We start from the raw sequence: 21681 nt of genomic DNA, 5'->3' as shown, positions 1-21681 counted from the left end.
TGCCTTTATACATCCTTAAGTCCCGCCCAAACTCCCACCACTGCTGAAAGCAAGAGGATCCCAGGTCTATCTAGAAATCACTGGGTTGGTTATACCTGTAAAGGAACTCTTCCAACTTACACAGACATGGCACCACCACACGTACCCGGAAGATGCGATTCACCTCCCCTGCAGTATGTGCTGGCCTTAGGCACGGAAACTAGGCTTTCTTCATGAAAAGGAATCACAAACATTTTAAAGGTAAATTTTGTTTCATATGAAAGTATCTGATGAAAGGTCTGCTATTACGTATAGTACTGAGGAAACTTCTTATTCACTCACCTACTCCTTTTCTCATTCATTTATCTGTCTACTGTGGTCATACTCAAATCCCAGGCACTGATGACAATCTAGCAGAGCAATCAGTATAAACACATTAAATGTCACCGACAAATGAAATGTCTGTTGCTGAAGGACCACAAAAAGGTGTTAAAATTTCACTCTCCCAATCAATTTTAGAACATATAAAGGTATCTGCAATGTAAACATTTAAAAACCAAAAATACAAAGTTAGTTACTTGACACAGGAAGTAGACAAGCACTAGCCCAATGTATTTAACAAAAAAGTAACAGACTGCTCGGAAACTCAAAGATGTATACAATTATGATTTTTATTTGATAAAATACATAGCCAAAAGATTAGAGAAGGCAAACCACACACCCATTTAGAACTGTCCCTTTTGTTTCTTTAAATCTAAGGCCCCCTCTAGTGTTTGAAAACATCACATGCAGCACACAGGCAGCTGAAGGCACAGTCGCAATGTTTTACCCGAGACCTTCCCAAACAAAAAGAATACTTCTTTTCATGTGGCACAAAAATCAATGAGAGAAAATGTTTAGCCATAATTAATATTTCACATTCTTTCTATAATTCTCATATTCATTATTCTCTCATTCAGTAATTTCTGTATTTACTGTTGGGTTGTTTCTGGATTAACACTTGGTAATAAGGGAAAAAAAGAAAATATAAAGCATGGAGGGACTTTAATTTCCCAAACAAGAAATACACCTCCTTGAAAACAACAGAAAATAGCCTATTCTGCTTTTGTGGACGTTATCAGTAAATAGTATATACTTCCTAAAGTATATACTTAAATTTATTATATTTGGGAATAAGAAATTTTAAACTACATCTATTGTAAAGCTGACCTAATCAGTGAATTTGCTAATTAAACCTTTTCAGTACCTGGTAAAAGGAAGTGGAAAGTGTTGCTCTGAGGGCAAATGTTTGCTCTGAACAATTTTACATAAAGGAGTCCTTAAAAATTTACATTGACATGGCACTACATCGATACAATGACTTAGTCTCATGTACTTTTGTAAAAGATTGATTAAAACTAGGGAAAATCAAAAATAGGTTTCCACTCTACTTTCTTAGCTGAAGCGTTTGTGTGTCTGCTTTCTTGTTTTATTACAGAGGGTTTATGTTAACAACTAGTATTACTATTACTGGACAATGAAATCTCTTTTCAACAAAAGAAAACAATGCAATCTTGAGCAGGAGACTGACAGAGCAGACTTATTAAGCTATTACTTCATATTCTTAAAAGTTTGAAACTTTAATAGCTGTTGAAACAAGTTTAATCTGTAATAACTTTATTTTAAATAAATGACTAATCTGTCACTCAAGAGATGACATATGACTTCTCTGCAAATGTTTCAAGTTAAAAAAAAGGTAATCTAAAATGAATTAAATAAAACTAGTTGGATTTTAAGTGGTATCAACTTTTAAGATATCTCTTCAAATGAACAGCATTTTTAAAGTGCAACATACACTCTTTTGGCTCAACATAAAAAATTATGTAACTGGAAATTAGTATAGTCATTTCTCTGAGGACAAATTTAGAGAAAAGCTGTTTTGAAAGTTAGCCATGAAATGATAAACACTGACGTCTTTAAAAAAATGAGTATATATAATACAATTACACATAAACCAGGGTGGGAGAGGTAGCACACAGCAAATAAAACCAAATAAATACTATACAATAACGTACAAAATTCTGCTTATAAAAAATTGAAAATTGCATTTTAAAACAGCCATTTCCCTTCTTTTGAGGGCTTTACAATTAAAATTTAGACCCGGCGTCTCAGGCAAAGTTTTTCAAACTGTTACTAGTTACTGGCATTGTTTTTTGCCAAAACCTCTCTGATCTGTCGGTCGAGTTCACTTATTATTCGGTCCTCGTGATTATACACACCCGTCCTCATCAAAGTATCCCTTTCTTCTATTAGGCGAGTCAAATAATCATCCAAACCTTCTTCCAATGCACTGCCATGGGGCCCATCCATTTTTCCACTCGCAATCTCTCTGGAATCTGGGTACTGTTTTTGTTCTTGTTGCCTTAACCTGAGAAGTCAAGAACACAGGCCACTCGAGCAGGCAACACACGCTGTTCTGGTTTTCAGTTAATACCGCCACTCAACAACAGCGTGACTCAATGGTAAATACATTTTCAGTAATATTTTCAGGAAGCAAACAAAAACCTACTTGGCTAGCCAAAGTTAGCACACTTATAAAAGACAGTTTAAAAAACCAATACTTGCATAAAAGACATGAAAATTGTAGAAATTTTGGGAATATGCAGGAAAAAAATCATCTTAATCAGAGATAAGCAATCTAAGTAATTTTCTATATCTCTTCTCAATTAAAAAATGCATGCATTTTAAACAGTTTTCTAAAAAGCAATTGAATATATGTAATTCTGTACAATTATCAATATATTTTCACTATTATTAATATAAAGAATATTTTCCTATATTATTGATATTTAGGTTGTTATTAAGCCCTTGTTATTGTTTCTTGAACATAATTTTCTTCTAACTTTATCCCACAAGCATTTACTCATACCAAAAGGTGCTAGGTTTGGGGGATACTGTGTCAAATCAAGAAGAAAAGTTTCTGTTATTATGGAGCTTATATGAATATTATTTGTAGAAAGTGATATTCTATAGATGTGAATGCTTGAATCTAGGGTGTGCACCTTTTAAGAGTTTGTATGGATAGCTTCAAGTTATGTTTATGATGATCTTATCTAAAAGATGAAGAAAGGGGAGCAGGTGCCAGCCTGGGATCTGGGTATTTCCAATGGAATATTATCAATCACATTACCTTGAAAATGGGGAGTATACCTGGCATTACTTAGTATACTAAGTGTTTGGACATGGAGTAGGTTTTAATTTGATTTGGAATCTACAACTAAGATACAACTTTATACTTCTCTAAGTAACTAGCTACAAAGATATTTTTAATTTGCAACTATTCCTGACTTTTGTCTTTATAAAAAAGATAAAAAACAGTTGGATCTAAGTCCCTGCTTCTAGATAGCCTTCACAGTAAGCAAGCCAGTGAGAACCAGCTCTGAAATTACGATGGTGTGGAGGAGAGGAAGAGCCAGGGAGAGTGCTGCCGGACCCCAGAAAGGGTGCAGGGTCAGGGGCAGCGCAGTTTTGTTTGTTCATATGACTCTGAAACCTGAACTGACTCCTAAGATCCCTCACAAAAGAATGAGAAACTGAGGTGTACAGTCCAAACAGGACACCACATACCTCCATCTGTTCTAAGAAAGAAAATAAAAAATAGGGCCCTGTGCTTTGGGACTCAGGAGGAAATCAAGTGATTAATGGGACACTGGTAAAATGGAGCAATACATGGGGATGATTAATAATAAGACTTAATTTCGTATGACCTACACATATGACAGGCACATGGCTATCTTCATCTGAACCACCAAAACAGTGCTGGGCAAAGAGTAGCGGCTTAATATGCATTTGCTAAACTACTATATACAATAGCAAAACTTTGGAAGCAAGCGGCATTTTAAAATTAATTCGTAACATCTTCCAGATCTGTGACACAGTTGACACCAAGTAAGTATTTGCTGAATTAAGAGACTAACAGAGTGAACTGAGCCCTGTAGCATGTACTAAAGACCTTGACCTTTTTCTGACTGATATTTATACATTAATATTCTAAATGCATTTGTGTAATTCAGCTCCAAATCCACCGGATACAGTGACTGAGTTTCCCCAGTTTGTGTAGGGATATATCACGGGGTAGTCTGTCAAATGCATGTCCTATATCCTGAACTGTGTCTTCCCCACATTCATATGTTGAATGAATATGATGCAACCCCCAGTGCGATGGTGTCTGGTGATGGAGCCTTTGAAAGAGAATTAGGCTTAGAGGAGCGCGTGAGCCAGGGGCTGTCATGATGCAATTTGTGCACTTCCTACAGGAGACATGGGAGAGCTTGTGAGGACAAGTGGTCAGGCAGCTGTCTAAAAGCCAGGAAGAGAGTCCTCACCAGAAACTGTGTTGGTGCTTTAATCTGGAATTTTTAGCCTCCTAAATTTCTGTTGTTTAAGCCAACCTATGAAATTTTGTTATGCCAGCCAAGCTAAGACAGTATGCTTCGCTGCAACAAATTACCAGTCTCCTGATAAACATTAAAAGTCTTCCCCTACATTCTCCTCCAAAAAGACACTAGTTTGTTTTAATATTGCTTCCTAACGATTACTTTTCTAACACGAAATACTTAAAATAGTAACTAAGAGCACCATGACACTACAGAGAAGCCCAGTGTTGCAGAGCAGTTACAAACACAACCTGCGGCATCAGATCTAAACTCTAGCCCCCTGACCTACTAGCTGTGTGACCTTGGAAGGGGTACTTAAACCTCTTTAAAACTCAGTTTCCTCATCTCCAAATGGGATTAATTATTTTCCTCAAAAAGTTGCTTTGCAGAGTTAAAAAAAAAAAAACAAACAGTGGAGATAGGCATATGAGATATTTAAAATAGCTGCTGATACACAGTAAGGGCAATAATTAAGAGCTAATCTATTATTTATATAAATAATATAACAATGTTTGAAATTTGTTATACTTTATATAATTAAATTCATCATCATTAATTATCTTGAAATCGTTGCAATAAATCTGAAATAGTCACACAGGAATAAAATTTAAAGTACTAATGCTATGGAAACAAAAAAGCTAAACAGAGCTACATTCGTGGCCAAAAAAAATGTGCGAGTAATGGTCTTTGGCAAAGACTTTCTATTATATAACTTAGCTACATTTTAGAAATGATGTCCCTTATTGGACTTGATGTTGTACTCTCCCTGGACCAATGAATAAATAAAAAGTTGTACTATTTGAACTTGAGTTTTTGTATGGAAAAGAAAGTAATTTTTTAGTCATTATACCTGTTCAGTTCATTTCTTATATCCAACAATTCTTGTCTCTCGGTTTTTACTGTATCTTTTTCCTCAGCGGCCAGGTAACGCAGTCTCATCTGTTCCAATTCTTCCTGCTGTTTTTTAAGACGAGCCATTTGACTTTCTTGCTCTCGCTTGAAAGAAACAAGCCAGATCTCTCATGTTAGGAATACATATACTTTTATGACTTTGATTTGTGATTATAACCCTCCTTGACTGTACTCATGATATAGCCATACACTGCAGATTCTGCAGACACATATTATCTAGAAATGTCCATGTTCTCTTTACAAACTTTTCCATGACAAACCCTTCCTGTTATAAGCCATAACCACTCATGTTCCAATCAGTGATTGAGGTTAGCTAAATATAAGATAACAGAAGTTAAGGGCAAGAGAGAGTCTGCTATCAATACAGTAAGTTGACACAAGAGCAATGGTAAGAGTAGCATCTAAGAAATGGTTAATTATCAAAATTATATAAGAAATTACAATTATAAAGGAATGATAAAGTATACAAATTATATAAAATACAAATTATACAGAGTTACCAAGAAAAATTCAATAACTGCCCCTGAACTAGTAATTAATTCCACTTCTATCTCAAGAAATAATATGCCTTTCCACTCTTCAGACTCACAAAAAATCTATGCACATAAAATTTCTTTTATATAAATGTGTAACTTTCCACAGAATGGATATTCCATGATTTAGTAACAGACATTTTGGAATGCTACAGTAAGACATCCTGCCGTCTAACACAGTGATCTCACGAACCTTTCTACACTGTTACTATGAACGGGTACTGCCTTTCTGCATTTTTGAAAAGAACATTTGATTTCTTCATTTTTTAAGGTGACAGTCAACGTCCCCTTTGTTTAATAAATAAATTTAGTTGTGCTACTTACAAGCTTTATGTGTATGTTCATGAGATTGACTGACCAATTAATATTATTGTAACATCCTTGTCAGATTTTAGAATGAAGATAATGGTGGTCTCATTGTTTTTAAGTGAGAATTATTCTCTCTTCCTAGTTTCTGAAACAGTTTGTGCAATGTAATAGGAACAGCACTGAATCTGTAGCTTGCTTTGGGTAGTATAGTCATTTTCACAGTATGTTTCTTCCAATCCAAGAACATGGTACATCTTTCCATCTGTTTGTGTCATCTTTGATTTCTTTCATTCTTTTACAGTGATGAAAAGTACTCATAATTTTCAGAGTATAGGTCTTTTGCCTCCTTGCTGCTGCTGCTGCTAAGTCACTTCAGTCGTGTCCGACTCTGTGCGACCCCATAGACAACAGCCCACCAGGCTCCCCCGTCCCTGGGATTCTCCAGGCAAGAACACTGGAGTGGGTTGCCATTTCCTTCTCCAATGCGTGAAAGTGAAGTCACTCAGAAGTAGGTTTATTTCTAGGCATTTTATTCTTTCTAATGCAGTGCTACACGGGACTGTTTCCTTGATTTCTTTTTCTTATCTTTCATTGTTAGTGTATAGGAATGCAACAGATTTATGTGTATTAATTTTGTAGCCTGCAACTTTACCAAATTCACTGATGAGTTCTAGTTGTTTGACTATTTTAATTTAAAAAAGAACCTCAGTGGAAAGATGGCTATTTATAAACTAGGAAGTGGATCCTTTCCAGACAGAGAAACTGACTGTGTGTACACTTTGATCTCAGACTTCAGCCTCCAGAAATGTAAGAAACAAACTTCTGTCGTTTATAAGCCATCCAGTCTGTGCTGTTTTGTTACAGCAGCCCACACAGACTAGCGGTTACACAAAAGGTAACCAGTTCCATATACCAATCCTGTGTGTCACATGTTCTATGCTGCATTTTCTATCCTTTTTTCTCTTCCAGTTTGGATATTTTTATTGGTTTATCTTCAGCTCACATATCCTTGGTTCTGCTATTAATTCATCTACTGAACTTACAATTCCGTTGTAAAACTTTTCAGTTCCAGGATGTCTACATGATTGAAAAGGTTCCACTTCTCTAATACATTTCTCTATCATATCGCTTATTTTCTAGTAGTTATTTCTAACTTTCTGTCTGGTGATTCCAAAATCTGTAGATTTCTACTGAGCAAAAAACAAAAAGACATTGCATGTATGCAAGTGGAGTAAACAAAAGATGCTCAAAGTCAATAATCAGGGAAATAAATAAGTAAACCACAGAGTGAGACCACTTCACGCCCACCAAACTGGAAAAAATGTATACATCTGATAACAGCCAAGTGTTCGACATGGTGTGAAGAATAACAATTACACACCCCTCTTGGGAACTGCAGGTTTGCACAACCTCTTCAGAAAGTAATTTGGCAACATTTAGTGAAGCAGAAATGAGCAAACTCTACTACCCAGAAGTTCTACTTTTAGACAGAAACAGAAATGCTCACATGTAAAAAATTTTTCAGTGTTGTCTTACTATATGTTTAAGTTGTGTGAACCATAAAAATAAAATTAGGCTACCACATCAAAAGAGTTAAATCACAAAAACGATTTTGAATCACGCTAGGCAGTCACAGAATGATTCAGAGTATTTCCATGTATATAAAGTTTAAAGACATGCAAAAGTAAATAGTATTATTTACTGATATTTTTAATGTCTTTATAATCTTATTAAAAAAAAGAGCAAAGGAATAATAAATACCAAAGTCAGCAAAGCAGTTACCTGTGAAGGGGATGCAGGTGAGAAAAGGCACACAGCACTGATAATGCTGCTGCTTAAACTAGAAGGTGGGGGTTGAGGAGCGTAAGAATCTTCTTTGATTCCCTTTTTGGAACATATAACATGTTTCATTTCAAAAGTAATTATTAAGAAAATAAAGGAAAAGAAATCCAGACAAAAAACACACTGGATTGTTGTATCTGGCTGAAGAGGTGATAAGGTTACTAGTGACTTTCATCTTGTATGTTATGCTGCAAAAAATTTGGACTTTTTTTCTTTTACAGTGAGCAGATATAATTGTAAACAGTGGGGGAAAGGTCAATGATTTAATTTTAGGTTACTTTGTAAAACTGTAACATTATGAAGCTTGACACACTTTAATTCTAAACCATAAGGAAAGCCTTTACAGGCCCTGAATTTTTAATCCAGTGTGCAGCATCAGCAATAACCCCACATGCACAAAAGCTAGGGGTCCGAGGACAGCTCCTCTGCCGCCAGGTGCTCTGGGTTAAAGGCTCCTCAATCAAGTGAGTATAAGCTTTATTTTGCCTTGGCTGCCTATAAATCCAGAGAGGAGATGTAAACACACATACACTAGACTAAACAGCGGCTAAAACGCGGCCACTACTTACTCTCCCACTCACACATACCATGTAAGTCTGTGGGAAAAAACTTACAACTAAACTAAGGAACTCAAGTCAAGTTTTCTGAAAATAACCCAGAGCTGACAAGTCAGTAGGAGGGCCTGGATGGTTTCAAGACACAGTTTTTAACCAAGACTTGGACCTCCAACTGTTTTCTTAAACAAAGATTTACATCCCATCCTTGGCTAAATTACTTATAAATTAATCAAATTAATTACTCTGAGTGGATAAGCAGGAGGCTGGACAAGATAGTGCTGATGTCAGCCAATGAAGTCTGTGTTGTTTTAACTAAATATATCAGCTCAGTTTTAAACAGATCTACTGTGCACAAATATGGTAAGGGGCCCACGTCCTACCCAAATCTTAGTTCTGTTTCCTGTCCTGCGAACAAACATACCTAGTTTAAATGTATCAGACATGATGAAAATGTTAAATTGCCCAGAACAACAAATTCATATCTCTTAACGATGATTCATTTCTTTTTAAAAAGTAGTGGCTATTATTCTTCCTCCATAACTATATTCTAATGTGTCAAGAAATGTTTTTAAGTAAATATGGTACTTAGGACACAGTAAAGTAATAATCTTAACTTAGAATTGGGGGGGAAAAAAACCCTAAATTACCCCTTAAGTGTCTGACAACTAGAACTCTTCAAAATCAGTGTTATACATCATACCACAGATAGCAAATCCAGAATGTGGGGGTATCATTTCCTTGTCTTCTAAGTTAGGACCCATTTCATGTTACACTTATTTATATTTTACAGCTGTTGCCTACCCAGTTACCCAAGAACAAAAAAGTTTACAACATGAAAAAACACAGGCTTTTATACTTATGAATCAGAAGAAAAGATTTTTTTCCTAAATAACTGGAAGATTATGATTTTTTAAATTCACCAATTGACTATACGAGGTCACCTTTGAGTAATGGAAATCTCTGTTTAAACATTCTTTTGGCAATAGGCACCGAGCATTAGGTCTTATTTCCAAGCTTTACCAGCTGGGTTTTGTCATTAACATTTATTAACAATCTAAGATACAGCTTTCGCCGTCTAATCCGCACTACACAAATGTTTTGTACTGCCCTCCAGAGGATTTTGCTGTGACAAATTACTGGCAGAGATTATAGCCCCGTGGCTATTCACCAGAGGCAATGTAAAATTAACATGGTACTAATCCAATTTAAACAAGAAGTTGCACAAACAATCCTCTGAACAAAAGCAGATAGAGGATTCCAATTTTATATTCAAACACAATGTGTTTTTAATAAAAAGTTTTAGGAAAAAAACTAAAGTAATTTTCACACATATAAATTGTGCCTATTTGATGAAGTAATCAATTTTAATCTTCCAAAAATGGTTAGTGGCAGAGCACAATTCACTATGGCAATCCCGAGGTCTATTACATCTGTAAAGTGCTGCATCTCTACAATGTGGCCTGTAGAACATCAGCAGTTCCCAGTGACCCTGAAATTAGTTTACAGTGTTGTTTCTAAAGCACAAAGTCTGTGGGATAAGGAATAGAAGTGGTCTGCCATGAAGCTTCATGAAGCAGACGTCTGGAGTTGAATCAGTAATTTAACACAGTTTTCTCCTTAATTCACTTATGGAAACTTAAAAAACGCATCTGAACTTTTGTGATGTCTTCTGTTATGAGGTACAAATAGCTAAAACTACGATGCTAAGGGTTTTTAAGCAAGAGGGTAGAAAAAGCATAGGAAAAAAGGGTAAACAGAAAACAAGAAATTAAAGGACAAACCCAGAAGATAGCAAAAGTATATGAGAATGTATATGTTAGAAGAAGGGGGTGCTTGGGTGGGAGCATTCTTAATTGAACCTTTTTTTAAGAGTCAGTTTCAGTTCATGTTTATATTCAAAACATTATTTTTTACATTTAAAAAACTACCTCAAACAATGTGAAAACAATATCATCCATCAATATACACATATGAATATAACTTAAAAATCAATTTACTTATTGTTCTTGCACGGGTATTTCTTAGTAAGAAACGTGACAATTATAATTATGCTCTGATAATTAATTCCTAGTTTCTCCAGAAGAAACACCCTAATCAACAGCTAACAGGTTTCCGTCTCTTCATTACTGATTTTGGTAATGCCTTGTAAGTATTCACCACTGCATTAGTCTCTTATCCTTCATAGTTGCATAAACTTCAGGGGTAGGCATTGTCTTCCACTTCTTTCCTACCTGCTCTTTATCTGCTATTTTTTATTCTTACCAATTTCTAACTATTTTTAAAATGATGAGCTCTAGTAGTTTTCTGGTAGCACCCTTAGGATTTTCTGTGTGTCATATCATGTCAACTGCACAGTGACAGTCTCTCTTCTTTTCCAATTTGGATTTCTTTTTCTAATACTGATATTAGAAACATTGGTTTTGAACCATTTCTCCTTTAGCTTTGAATGACAAAATGAGAACCCCACGGTCCTCTTGTCTAATACTTAGTTTTGCTAACTTCATTTGCATTTCTTACAACCCTGCCATATTCTTGTTAAGTACCAGCCCTCCCAGCTAAACTTTCCTGTGGATGAGAACTGCTATCCCTTCCAGAACTGAGCATCCTCCACTGTTCAAGGCACACAGTAGGCTCCTGATAAGTACGTGCTAATGAAAGAATGAACACATAAAGCAACTCTAGATGTTTCTCCAGACTTCACGCACTCTCAGCTCTTTGCACCTGCTGCCTGACACTACTGCATATCTGCACAATTAGCCCTTATGTAGGTTTTTGTCCCTTCTGTCAGTTTCTACAGAATATCTACCTTACAACTACCATCCAAAGTACTATTCTTACTCAAACTATATCGAACCCCACTTCCCTACAGCTATTATATACAGCAACATCTTATTTTCTAGACTTAAAAATTTTCAAATTTTTGTTGCTGCCATTATCTTTCAGCTAGTCAGTCACAAATCTTTCTAATCTTTGAATATTTGTTCTGTTCATCAATATACGAAGCTACCATCTCACTAGGTCCCCACCCACTGAAACCAAGAACACTACATTACTGTGTAGTGACACAGCAGCATTATGGCTCATGTTCTTTTAACAAGTTACAATTTATTGAGCATATACAAAGTATCAAACGCTAATAATGCTTTACAGACCACTCAGTAATTCTCAGACAACCCTGAGGAAAGATTTTTTCGGTGTACAAATGAGGAGACTAATCAGAGAAATCAAATTCCCCAATTTGCAGAGTTATTAACAGCCAAGATTCAATTTGGCTCTCTTGACACCAAGGCCATGTTCTAAACTACTATGTACGCTGCCTCTGATAGAAGTTGTGTTCTGTTATTTTTAATAGCCACTCTCATCACATTATTTCCTTACTCCCAGTTCCATGGGGATTCTTCCCTGTGGAACTAAAGGGAACTTCAATGTCTTGGCACCATGCCTTTATATTAGCTTCTTCTCTTTCAAAGTCACTTTAATTTCTGATTTCCAGAGCTGGTCTATCTAACAGTCAACGATGGCATTTTCCTTGCTTATCATAGGCCAAATCATTACTTCTTCTGCTTCAGTACTCAGGCAGAGATCCCTAATGTCTTCCACGGCTCACTCTGAAATGCTTTCATTATGTGGGTTCTATGGAATTAAGCCATAACACTCAATGGAAAGGGGAAAGAGCGTGAGTGTATGCTCAGTTATATGATTCTATCCTCACTCTTACCACTTAGTATCTGTGTGATCACTTAACTTCTCAGATGCAACTTAACTTCTCTGTTTCTTTCATCTATAAAATGGAAATAGTACCTGCTATACAGGGGGGGTCTTCTTGTTTAGTCACTAAGTTGTGTCGGACTCTTGTGCCCCCATGGACTGCAGACTGCCAGGCTCCTCTTATTCGAGGGATTTCCCACTGGAGTGGGTTGCCATTTCCTTCTCCCGGTGATCTTCCTGACCCAGGGATTGAACCCACATCTCCTGCATTGGCAGGCAGGATTCTTTACCACTGAGCCACTAAGGAAGGCCATATAGGATCTTGTTTCGGATGAAATGAAAAGATATGAAGGGCTTAGCACAGTACCTGAGACTTATCAGCTTTCCTTCCTCCTCCTTAAACATAAGCATTCTAAGTTCTATCTACCACATCTTCAGTTATCATCTCGGCAAAGGATTCCTTCATCTGTCCTTAATCTCAAACATCCTCCAGGTATCAGTCCATATTTCTGATTACTGAATTTCTTTCCGTAAAAATTAAAACGTTCAAATTTGCATGTCCTATCTTCTTCCCATGCCTCAATCAGCTTCTTGTCTTAATAACCATAATTCCACTATTGAAAAACTTTCTGGACACTAAGGCTTGAACACTTGACATCATCTTTGACTTTCCACTCTGCATCCGATTAGGTACAGTGTCCTGTACAGAATCTACCAAAATCACATCTTTTAAAATAACCTCTTTGTCACGTTCTCACTGCTACCACTTAAGTTCTAGTCCTTATTTCCTGAAATGACCTTTAAAATGGGACCTCCTCTGTTTTCCATGAAGTCTATGCTTTCTGACTTTTTGCCTCTTCACTATAATCATTCTATTCATTGTATTTACAACACTTCTCCCCCCGCCCAACAACTTCTCTAAACCACAAGCAATTCTCCAGAGGTCCATCTCAAATACCTTATCTTCTATGACGCCTTTTCTAAGTTCTATTAAATAAACGCACTTCCCCTCTTGAGCACTCTGTGCGGTTCTTTCCAGAGCTCTTACTATTAGGCAGTAAATGTCATGGTTTTCTTCCCTATTACTAAATGGCAAGCTCCCTGAGAGACAAAGACCTATGTTTAACTTGTATCTATAAATCTAGGGCAGTGCCTTGAACACAGGAGGCCCTGATACTATATATGATTATCCTTAGTCTTGTGAGCATTTATAAAACATATTCACTGTGTGTAATATTATTTTATGCTTACAATCTCAATTCATCTACAAGCTATGTTAAGGCAAACTGTGCTGTTCTCAGGCAGTCTAGTAAATACTCTTCTATGACACCGGTATGCATTTGGAACAATACCATAAAGATCTTTAATAACATTTGATGGTTTGAGAGACACGTTAAAGAAAACAAAAAAACAAATCTAAGAGACCCTATGTACCAAATTTCATTCAGAATTTAAATGGACACATTTAACAGAAGCAAAGCTTAGAATAAACTAACTACTAATATAAAAATGAAAATCTTGTTCATATTTTATTTGATCTTAATAATTTGAAGAAATTAAACCCAAAGTTAAAATTAATTTTTCATAAAGCTAACAGCATTTGTCACCCAGTACCAGGAAGGGGAAAAAAAGTAACAAAGAATTCAGGAAAGTACTATCACTTTTAAATTCTTACAAAATTAGGCAGAACTACCCTGTGATTCCTTTTCTTGATGAAGAAATTACTATGTCTTCCTAGGAGGTAACATTTAAAAATATGTTCTTAAAGTTCTCCCTCCAAAAGGCACTCCCAATAGAAAGAAATTAATACTAGGGAAAAAAGGATGGTAGTTTCATAAGTAGAAGAAATTATTCCCAGTTTTCTGTGGGCTAGAGGATAGTTGCAATTAAGGAGAAAAAAAAAAAAAAAGACCTAGAAGTTTCAGTTTTTAATTAAGGAAAGGAAGATCTTATATATAATACATTAAAAAAAAAAAAAAAAGGCCCTAATCTCAAATATAGAACTGGAGACTCAAATATGAACCTAACAGATATTGCCACATATGCAAACTTGTAAAGAATCAAGGGAAAGTGACATAAAAAGAATAATTCATCATCAGCTATAAACTACATACCTGTTTAAGTCTGGCAAGTTCTTTCAAAGCTCGTCCCCACTGCTGCTTGTAATGCAGTTTAGACTTGGTTGCAGATTCCAACTTTCTTTCAAGTTCAACCTAACAGTGATTAAAATCATATCAAGTGAAACACTATACCACTGTGTACAATCACTGAAAGATAATATATACAAGAAGTCTGGCCTAAGAAAAGAGTTTATATAGCGTAACATACGACATCATCTAAAACTGTTATATAATTTACTATAAATATTATGGCACGTGAACATTTTCTTGTTTAAAATATAGTCGTATTTTTACTGCCTAACAGCCTATACTAAAAGGAACCAAATCAGTCTTAACCTCCAGACAGTTACTATAAATGTATTTAAAACATATAACAAAGATCATAGAGTAAAAAAACACATTTTTTTTTTTTTGGTTGTTTTTTACAAAAAGCAGTTGTTAGCATTCCAATTTAGCTGACACTCTTGACCTTGAAACCAGATTACTCCTTTTGGAGACCTATCATTATGTGGAATTTTGTCTTACAGTGAAGAGAGCTTGTAGAGATACTTTTATAACTCATTTTGGCAAAAATCACAGAATTCTGAGAACAGTGAACTGTTTTATCAGAAAGCAGTTTAGTAAGAGTACAAAGTCAAAAATATTTTAAGAATGTTAAACCCAAGTAAGAAAAACAATGCTCCTAAAAACACTCATCTAACTTTTATTTTCTATTTTTCCTCAAACACATGAAGAGAAACACGAAAGAGATTCAATTTTTAAAATACAGTTATTTATACTTGCAGCAGGCAATCTGTTGTGCATGAACTGAAGCCAACTTGGCTAGGTCTTGGAATGTACTCTCTCAAAGTTTCAAACCAAGTACCAAACAAATTCATGCAGCCAACAGACAGTTTTACTATTGAAGTGATAAGGTGATAATATGGCTGAATTACAGTAACATACTGTTCATCTAAACTGGTGCAGTTTTTGAATATCAATTCTAGTGTTTCCCATACACACAACTCCTAATGTTTTGCAGAAAAATAAAATCGAAGACACTATCCAAATATTCAAACTTCAGAAAACTCAGGGGGAAATAAAATGAAAGGAAAAGTAGATTGCCAAAACCCCTTCACAAAAGACCAGAACGTTCTCTGCAGTAATATATAACTACACGGAGTCAAGGTTTTTGCTGCTTTACAAATCCCTAGAGCTTGGATTTAAATGTGTTGACATTTCACAACTAGACTCATATGTCTTAAGCTGAATAATATTCTGAGATTATCAAATATGATCTCTTCCACTTATGCCCCAAAGATTTATTCCTATTACTTAACTGGACATAAAACAACTGTCCAGTATAATTATGTAACAATTGGTAATTTAACAACTGGACATATGTCAGAGGAAAAGCAAAAATCTGTTTATAACTGTGAGATACAAGAATAGTATTCAATTATAAAAGTGATCATGTCCCTAGGTCTTGGAGAAGGTATAGTGTCCTGGACAAGCCCCAGGATGAGGGTTAGGACAACTACAAAGATCGTTTGTACCCACTAAACTGACTCTATCAGAAAAAGCTGGGTAGGTTACATCCGTTTTGCCATGATTATCAAAATAATTCACATTTGCATTGTTATTCACACTAACTTAAAACACATAATCAAAACATATAGCTAACACTTAGACGTAAACATCATTTTCCTAATTCATCCCAAACTATCTAATCAGTGATTTCTAACTTTTTTAAATGATACAAATGCCTCTGTGATTCTAATGTAATACACACACCCAATTCCCAGAAAAATGTACACAACCAAAGTTTTGACACAATTTCAGGACATTCAAAGACCTTGAGCCCTTTTTGTGGGTAAACGAAGATCATGGCATCCGGTCCCACCACTTCATGGGAAATAGATGGGGAAACAGTGGAAACAGTGTCAGACTTTATTTTTCTGGGCTCCAAAATCACTACAGATGGTGACTGCAGCCATGAAATTAAAAGACGCTTACTCCTTGGAAGGAAAGTTATGACCAACCTAGACAGCATATTCAAAAGCAGAGACATTACTTTGCCAACAAAGGTTCGTCTAGTCAAGGCTATGGTTTTTCCTGTGGTCATGTATGGATGTGCGAGTTGGACTGTGAAGGAGGCTGAGTGCCGAAGAATTGATGCTTTTGAACCGTGGTGTTGGAGAAGACTCTTGAGAGTCCCTTGGACTGCAAGGAGATCCAACCAGTCCATTCTGAAGGAGATCAGCCCTGGGATTTCTTTGGAAGGAATGATGCCAAAGCTGAAACTCCAGTACTTTGGCTACCTCATGCGAAGAGTTGACTCATTGGAAAAGACTCTGATGCTGGGAGGGATTAGGGGCAGGAGGAGAAGGGGACGATAGAGGATGAGATGGCTGGATGGCATCACTGACTTGATGGACGTGAGTCTCAGTGAACTCCGGGAGTTGGTGATGGACAGGGAGGCCTGGTGTGCTGCGATTCATGAGGTCGCAAAGAGTCGGACACGACTGAGCTACTGATCTGATCTGAAGAGGCCTGACGTCATCTTCCTGCGCTGCGTGGACACCTGCCGGTGGAGGAAGGAACGGCTCTGCCGCCCTTCGCTTCTTTTGTTGGGCTGCTCTTTCGGAGTAATGGCGCCGTCGCTATGGAAGGGGTTGGTGGGCATCGGCCTCTTTGCCCTAACCCACGCAGCCTTTTCCGCTGCGCAGCATCGTTCTTATATGCGATTAACAGAAAAGGAAGATGAATCACTGCCAATAGATACAGTTCTTCAGACACTTCTGGCCTTTGCAGTTACCTGTTATGGTATAGTTCATATTGCAGGGGAGTTTAAAGACATGGATGCCACTTCAGAACTAAAAAATAAGACATTTGACACACTAAGGAATCACCCATCATTTTATGTATTTAATCATCGTGGTCGAGTACTGTTCCGGCCTTCGGATACAACAAATTCTTCAAACCAAGATGTATTGTCCTCTAACACATCACTGAAGTTACGAAAACTTGAATCACTGCGTCGTTAAGATTTTTACAAATTATAATAACAGGACAGGACACAAAGCTGGAATATTGGAGTCTGGGATACAAAACACTCCCCCATCAGTATTTATATTGATCGCTCAGACCTAAATAAAAAAGGGTCTATGACCCTTATTTGTACACTGTTAATCAAGTCATTAATGCAATATAAGTTATCTGTGAAATGAGTCTTTGATCTTTCATAGAATTCTTTTTTCATTTAAAACAAATTCACAATTTTGTAAAAGTCACTGTTTTGAGCACACTTCTTTGAAAAATGTTGATGGTTTTGTAATTATTTATTTTCTTAGATTTCTTTTGCACTACAGTTTTAGGATCCTTTTGGAAATAGTGTGACTAATGCATTTTGCAGCATGAATGGTACCAAATGGTCTTAAGTTCTATAACAACAAATGGATTTCTCTAAAAAGACCAGAATGGTGACTTATCAGTTTTTCTTATGCCCCCTAAAAAGTGGCTCTGCTTCAGCAGATACTTGCCAGTTTTTAATTTATCCATGACTTCTCACCCTACCCCACTCCCATATACCTCCTAACATCAGCTGTCTTGTTTCATCACTTCTCTGGGGTTCAGTGTGCAGTGAGCAATTTTTGTGTCAGAAATCCCCTGTCATAACAAATAGATTTAACAAACTCAAAACTTATATAAAGCTACCTGTGTTCTCTTCATATATCTGTAAAAAGATGTCCCTGATTGATTATGTAGTGTAAGAATAGTTGAAGATAGACCAGAAAGACCATCTGTGAGTTAATTATCCTGCCTATGTAGAAGAACAGCAATCACTGAAGAAAACTGATTAGTTGTTACTAGCCAGTTTAACTTATTCAAAGCCTCTGTTATTTTATTGCATACTAAACTAGTGAATTAGTTGGAGAAGGCATTAGCACCCCATTCCAGTACTCTTGCCTGGAAAATCCCATGGACGGAGGAGCCTAGTAGGCTGTAGTCCATGGGGTCGCTAAGAGTCAGACATGACGGAGCGACTTCACTCACTTTTCACTATGAGACTTGAGGAAACCTTTTTTTGCACTTAAATTATAAGCCAAGTTACAGACTGAAAATAAAATTCAGCTCGGAACCTAGCATCAATTCAGGGCCTAGTGAAGACCAAGCAGACTTTCACTGATTTTAATGTCCCTATTTCTATCCTTGATATATCCCCAACTCCTAATTCTCTATTGTTGGCATGGCATTGTCTTTGGTTCTAATCTTCTATTCTCCAGTTCCCATCTGTCATAAGAAACTACAGATTTCTCCCTTGAAATATTTTCCAGTTTTATTCTTTTGTATTCTTACTACCATTTCCTAAGTTCAGGCTCATCTCATCTTCTCTTCTCTCCTCAGCCTTTAATGTATTCTATCTACAAATCCTGCAAGCCACTATTACATCAATTTACTCTCTACTAAAGAATCTACAATAACTACTAAATACTTGCCTACTGGCAAGTATTGAACCTAAACTCCTCTGCCTAGGTGTTAAACACCAAAACACAATTTCCATCCTACTTGTTCAACATCCTTGGTGTTCAATATGAAATACCAACCACCAGTTTTGTCCCCCTCCATCTCCTAGTCCAAGTTACTTCCTGAACCTATCATTTTTTTTTGCTTCATTGCTTACTTAAAACTTAAGGTCCAGCTCAAATTCTACCTCTACATGGAGATGCCTTAAAACTACTATATTCTGAACATCAAATGATTTCTTTTTTCTGAGTTGCAAAGAGTTTCTATCACATTCCCTGGTATTTAATTATATACAATCATTTAAGCCTCTCTGGGTTATCTCCCCAATTAGGTTACAAACTCTTTAAAAGTGAGGTCCCTTTCAAAAGGATAACATACTTTTCCTCTTTTCTTTTCTCTCATTTTTCCCTCTGTCTTAAGTCAGGGGTGGGCACACAATAAGAACTCACCAAATGTTCTTAAATACACCAATTTTAGTTTCTGTAGAACTTCTGTCTTCTTTGTGCCCTACTAAATTATAATGCTTTCCCTATCGTATTTTTTAAAAGTCCAATTTTTAAGCCATATAAAATCATTTCCTAGCTTAAAGCAAATCAAACTATTTGTGACCTCTTATAAAGGGAATCAAGAAGTGAATTTAGTAAAACTGTTAATGTTAACTTAAAATCTTAATGTTAACTTATTTGTAGACCATTTCAGTGAAAAATGGGAATATTTGTGTTACACTGAAGAGATGAGTAAACAGAAAAGAAAAAGCTCTCAATCAGACATAACTAGAAGTTGCAGACTAAATCAGGGACTTCTTCACTTAAGTCTTCCTTTTTTGTGCTTTTATGTCTTTACTACTTAAGAAATAAGATTCTGCCCTCTTCTGGCTCCAAAAACACTTACAAAGAATTTTCAAAAGAGCTGAGAAGTCTTATTTACTAGGTATTTAAAAACAGTGGATGAACTCATTAGGTCTGATATAAAGGCACTTCAATTACACTTTTTTTTTCCCTCAACAAGTTCATGGTACTATTTATACTTGTAATATGTTTGGTGATTTTTATTCTATTGGTAGAAATGCAGTTGGAAGAAGGAATTTTAAAAATCACTTTTTACCATTTATTTCTGTGGTGGATATTATCTAATTTATATTCAGAAAAGATGAATAAGATAATATTTCTGTTCCAATTTTGAGATATTTGGTCCTGAATTTCCCCAAGGTAAAAATGGAAATACTTTTGACACCTACTTAATAGAGCTTGGGAGAATTTATGAGATATTGTCTGAATGCTTCAAAGAACTCTGTTAGGCCACAGAATTCATAATACAAAAACAGAAGTACTTTAAATACTTGGATTAATCAAAAAGGGTGGGAAATGTCCAGCTTGATTCAAATTCAAGGTCACTGGTAAAGAAATGAGGAGAAGGCTGAGAGTGAGGAGATTATCTAGATATTTAAGAAGCAGAACTTTGCAATTAAATACATATGAGGTAAGAAGAGGAACCAAAAATAGCATGGCATTTGACAAGCTCCAGAAACATTTAGTGAATTCAGAAATGCTAGAAGAAATCAGTTAAGACCCTTTTTCAACTCAGTTTTTTAAACCACATTCTTATTCTTCTCTTCAAATTTTCTATATACACCCTTTTTGCCTCTTGAATAGTTCTATCAAGGACTAAATTTTATTTCTATGGTCCAACCATCCTCTCCTTTTTTAAAGCTTCAGTTTCTCCTTGCTGTTATAGCTTTCCTGACAGGTTTGTGAATTCCTTTAGTCCAAGAGTTACTCAGTTCTGCTGTTTTCAACCAATGACTCCAGTATAGGCTATAACTGAAAAAAAAGCGATGAAATTCAAGTGACAGTGTCATGTGCATCAAATTCTTTGATGTGATATATTATTTGATATCAGAATACTACAGTTAAATGTTATTATACTGAATATGCAAATATCATTTACTGATCTTATAATTATTTATAATGATCATTAGGGTTAGTTAAGATTCCATAAACGAACACAGGTACCTTTTCCAAAGTGAGAAGATTTATTTCAGACTGTAGTCGAATTTCTGGTTTGCTGCTTTGCTGATCTTTGAACTGATGGAACTCTTTTTCTAAAGTCTTATACTTATTTTCAGCATCATTGAGCTGTATTTAAAAAAAGATTATAGCTGTTTTAAAACAGAGGTATGCAAAGTATAGTATTACAGAATTCGACAGTGTCATTTTTTCTTTAAGGCATGTTCATATTTAGAAAATTTAGAAAATACATAAAGAGGAAAATTAATTGCTCTAGTAATCTTAATTCAGTAAGTCAACTGATTAACAATATACAAAAACTTTTTAGGAGTATGAAATTTCTTATAAAACCAGTATCTTGAGAACATTGTTGTTAAATTTTAGGTGACAAATAGAAAAGTAATATTATAAAAATACTAGAAATAATTTTTTAAAATGTGTCATGAATGATTGAACATTATAGGTATACCTGATTATTGATGAAACTAAGTTTAATTTTAATGCAGTGTTTATTGTTCTTATAATTTGATATCTATGAATTTCATAATTCCAATATGATTACAACTTAAAGATTTGGCTCAGTCCCTTCATATTTATAGGTAACAAAACTGAGGGTCAGAGAACTGGATTACTGAGGCAGTGCCATAGATCTAGTAAGTGGCAGACATACAAACAGAACTCAGATATTTTCATCTCCTAGAATGATCCTCTAATGAAAGCAGGCAATAATTCCTTAAAAAAAAAAAAAAAAGACTGTCTTGACTAAATACTGTAATTTCCCTTAAAACAGTTTC

At 35.7% G+C, this 21681-nt stretch overlaps 2 protein-coding genes across 6 annotated transcripts in view; one reads left to right on the top strand and one right to left on the bottom strand.

Annotated features, from left to right (window-relative positions):
• Positions 1-632: 632 nt before the first annotated feature.
• Positions 633-21681, bottom strand: part of CEP120 (centrosomal protein 120) — an 87098-nt gene continuing 66049 nt past the window's right edge. For 4 of the 5 annotated variants that reach the window (XM_061422934.1, XM_061422932.1, XM_061422933.1 and 1 more), the window contains 4 exons: positions 20894-21016; positions 14370-14468; positions 5245-5390; positions 633-2386 (listed from right to left, as the gene is read on the bottom strand). In XM_061422934.1, the coding sequence (XP_061278918.1) occupies positions 2152-2386; positions 5245-5390; positions 14370-14468; positions 20894-21016 (603 nt within the window). In that variant the 3' untranslated portion in view covers positions 633-2151. The remainder of the gene's footprint in view (positions 2387-5244; positions 5391-14369; positions 14469-20893; positions 21017-21681) is intronic. The other variant, XM_061422936.1, reaches the window with a different exon arrangement.
• LOC133251007 (ER membrane protein complex subunit 5-like) lies at positions 14696-18328 on the top strand. Its single transcript, XM_061422948.1, has one exon. It carries the CDS (start codon positions 17006-17008, stop codon positions 17399-17401), a length of 396 nt encoding a protein of 131 aa, XP_061278932.1. The 5' UTR covers positions 14696-17005; the 3' UTR covers positions 17402-18328.

This window comes from Bos javanicus, chromosome 7, assembly GCF_032452875.1.
Source record: "Bos javanicus breed banteng chromosome 7, ARS-OSU_banteng_1.0, whole genome shotgun sequence".
Classification (NCBI taxonomy): domain Eukaryota; kingdom Metazoa; phylum Chordata; class Mammalia; order Artiodactyla; family Bovidae; genus Bos; species Bos javanicus.
Note: the sequence above shows the minus strand (reverse complement) of the source record. Positions and strands in the feature narration are given on the sequence as shown.

Coding starts and splice junctions, on each gene's coding strand:
- LOC133251007 (XM_061422948.1), top strand. CDS start 17,006: ATGGCGCCGTCGCTATGGAAGGGGTTGGTGGGCATCGGCCTCTTTGCC.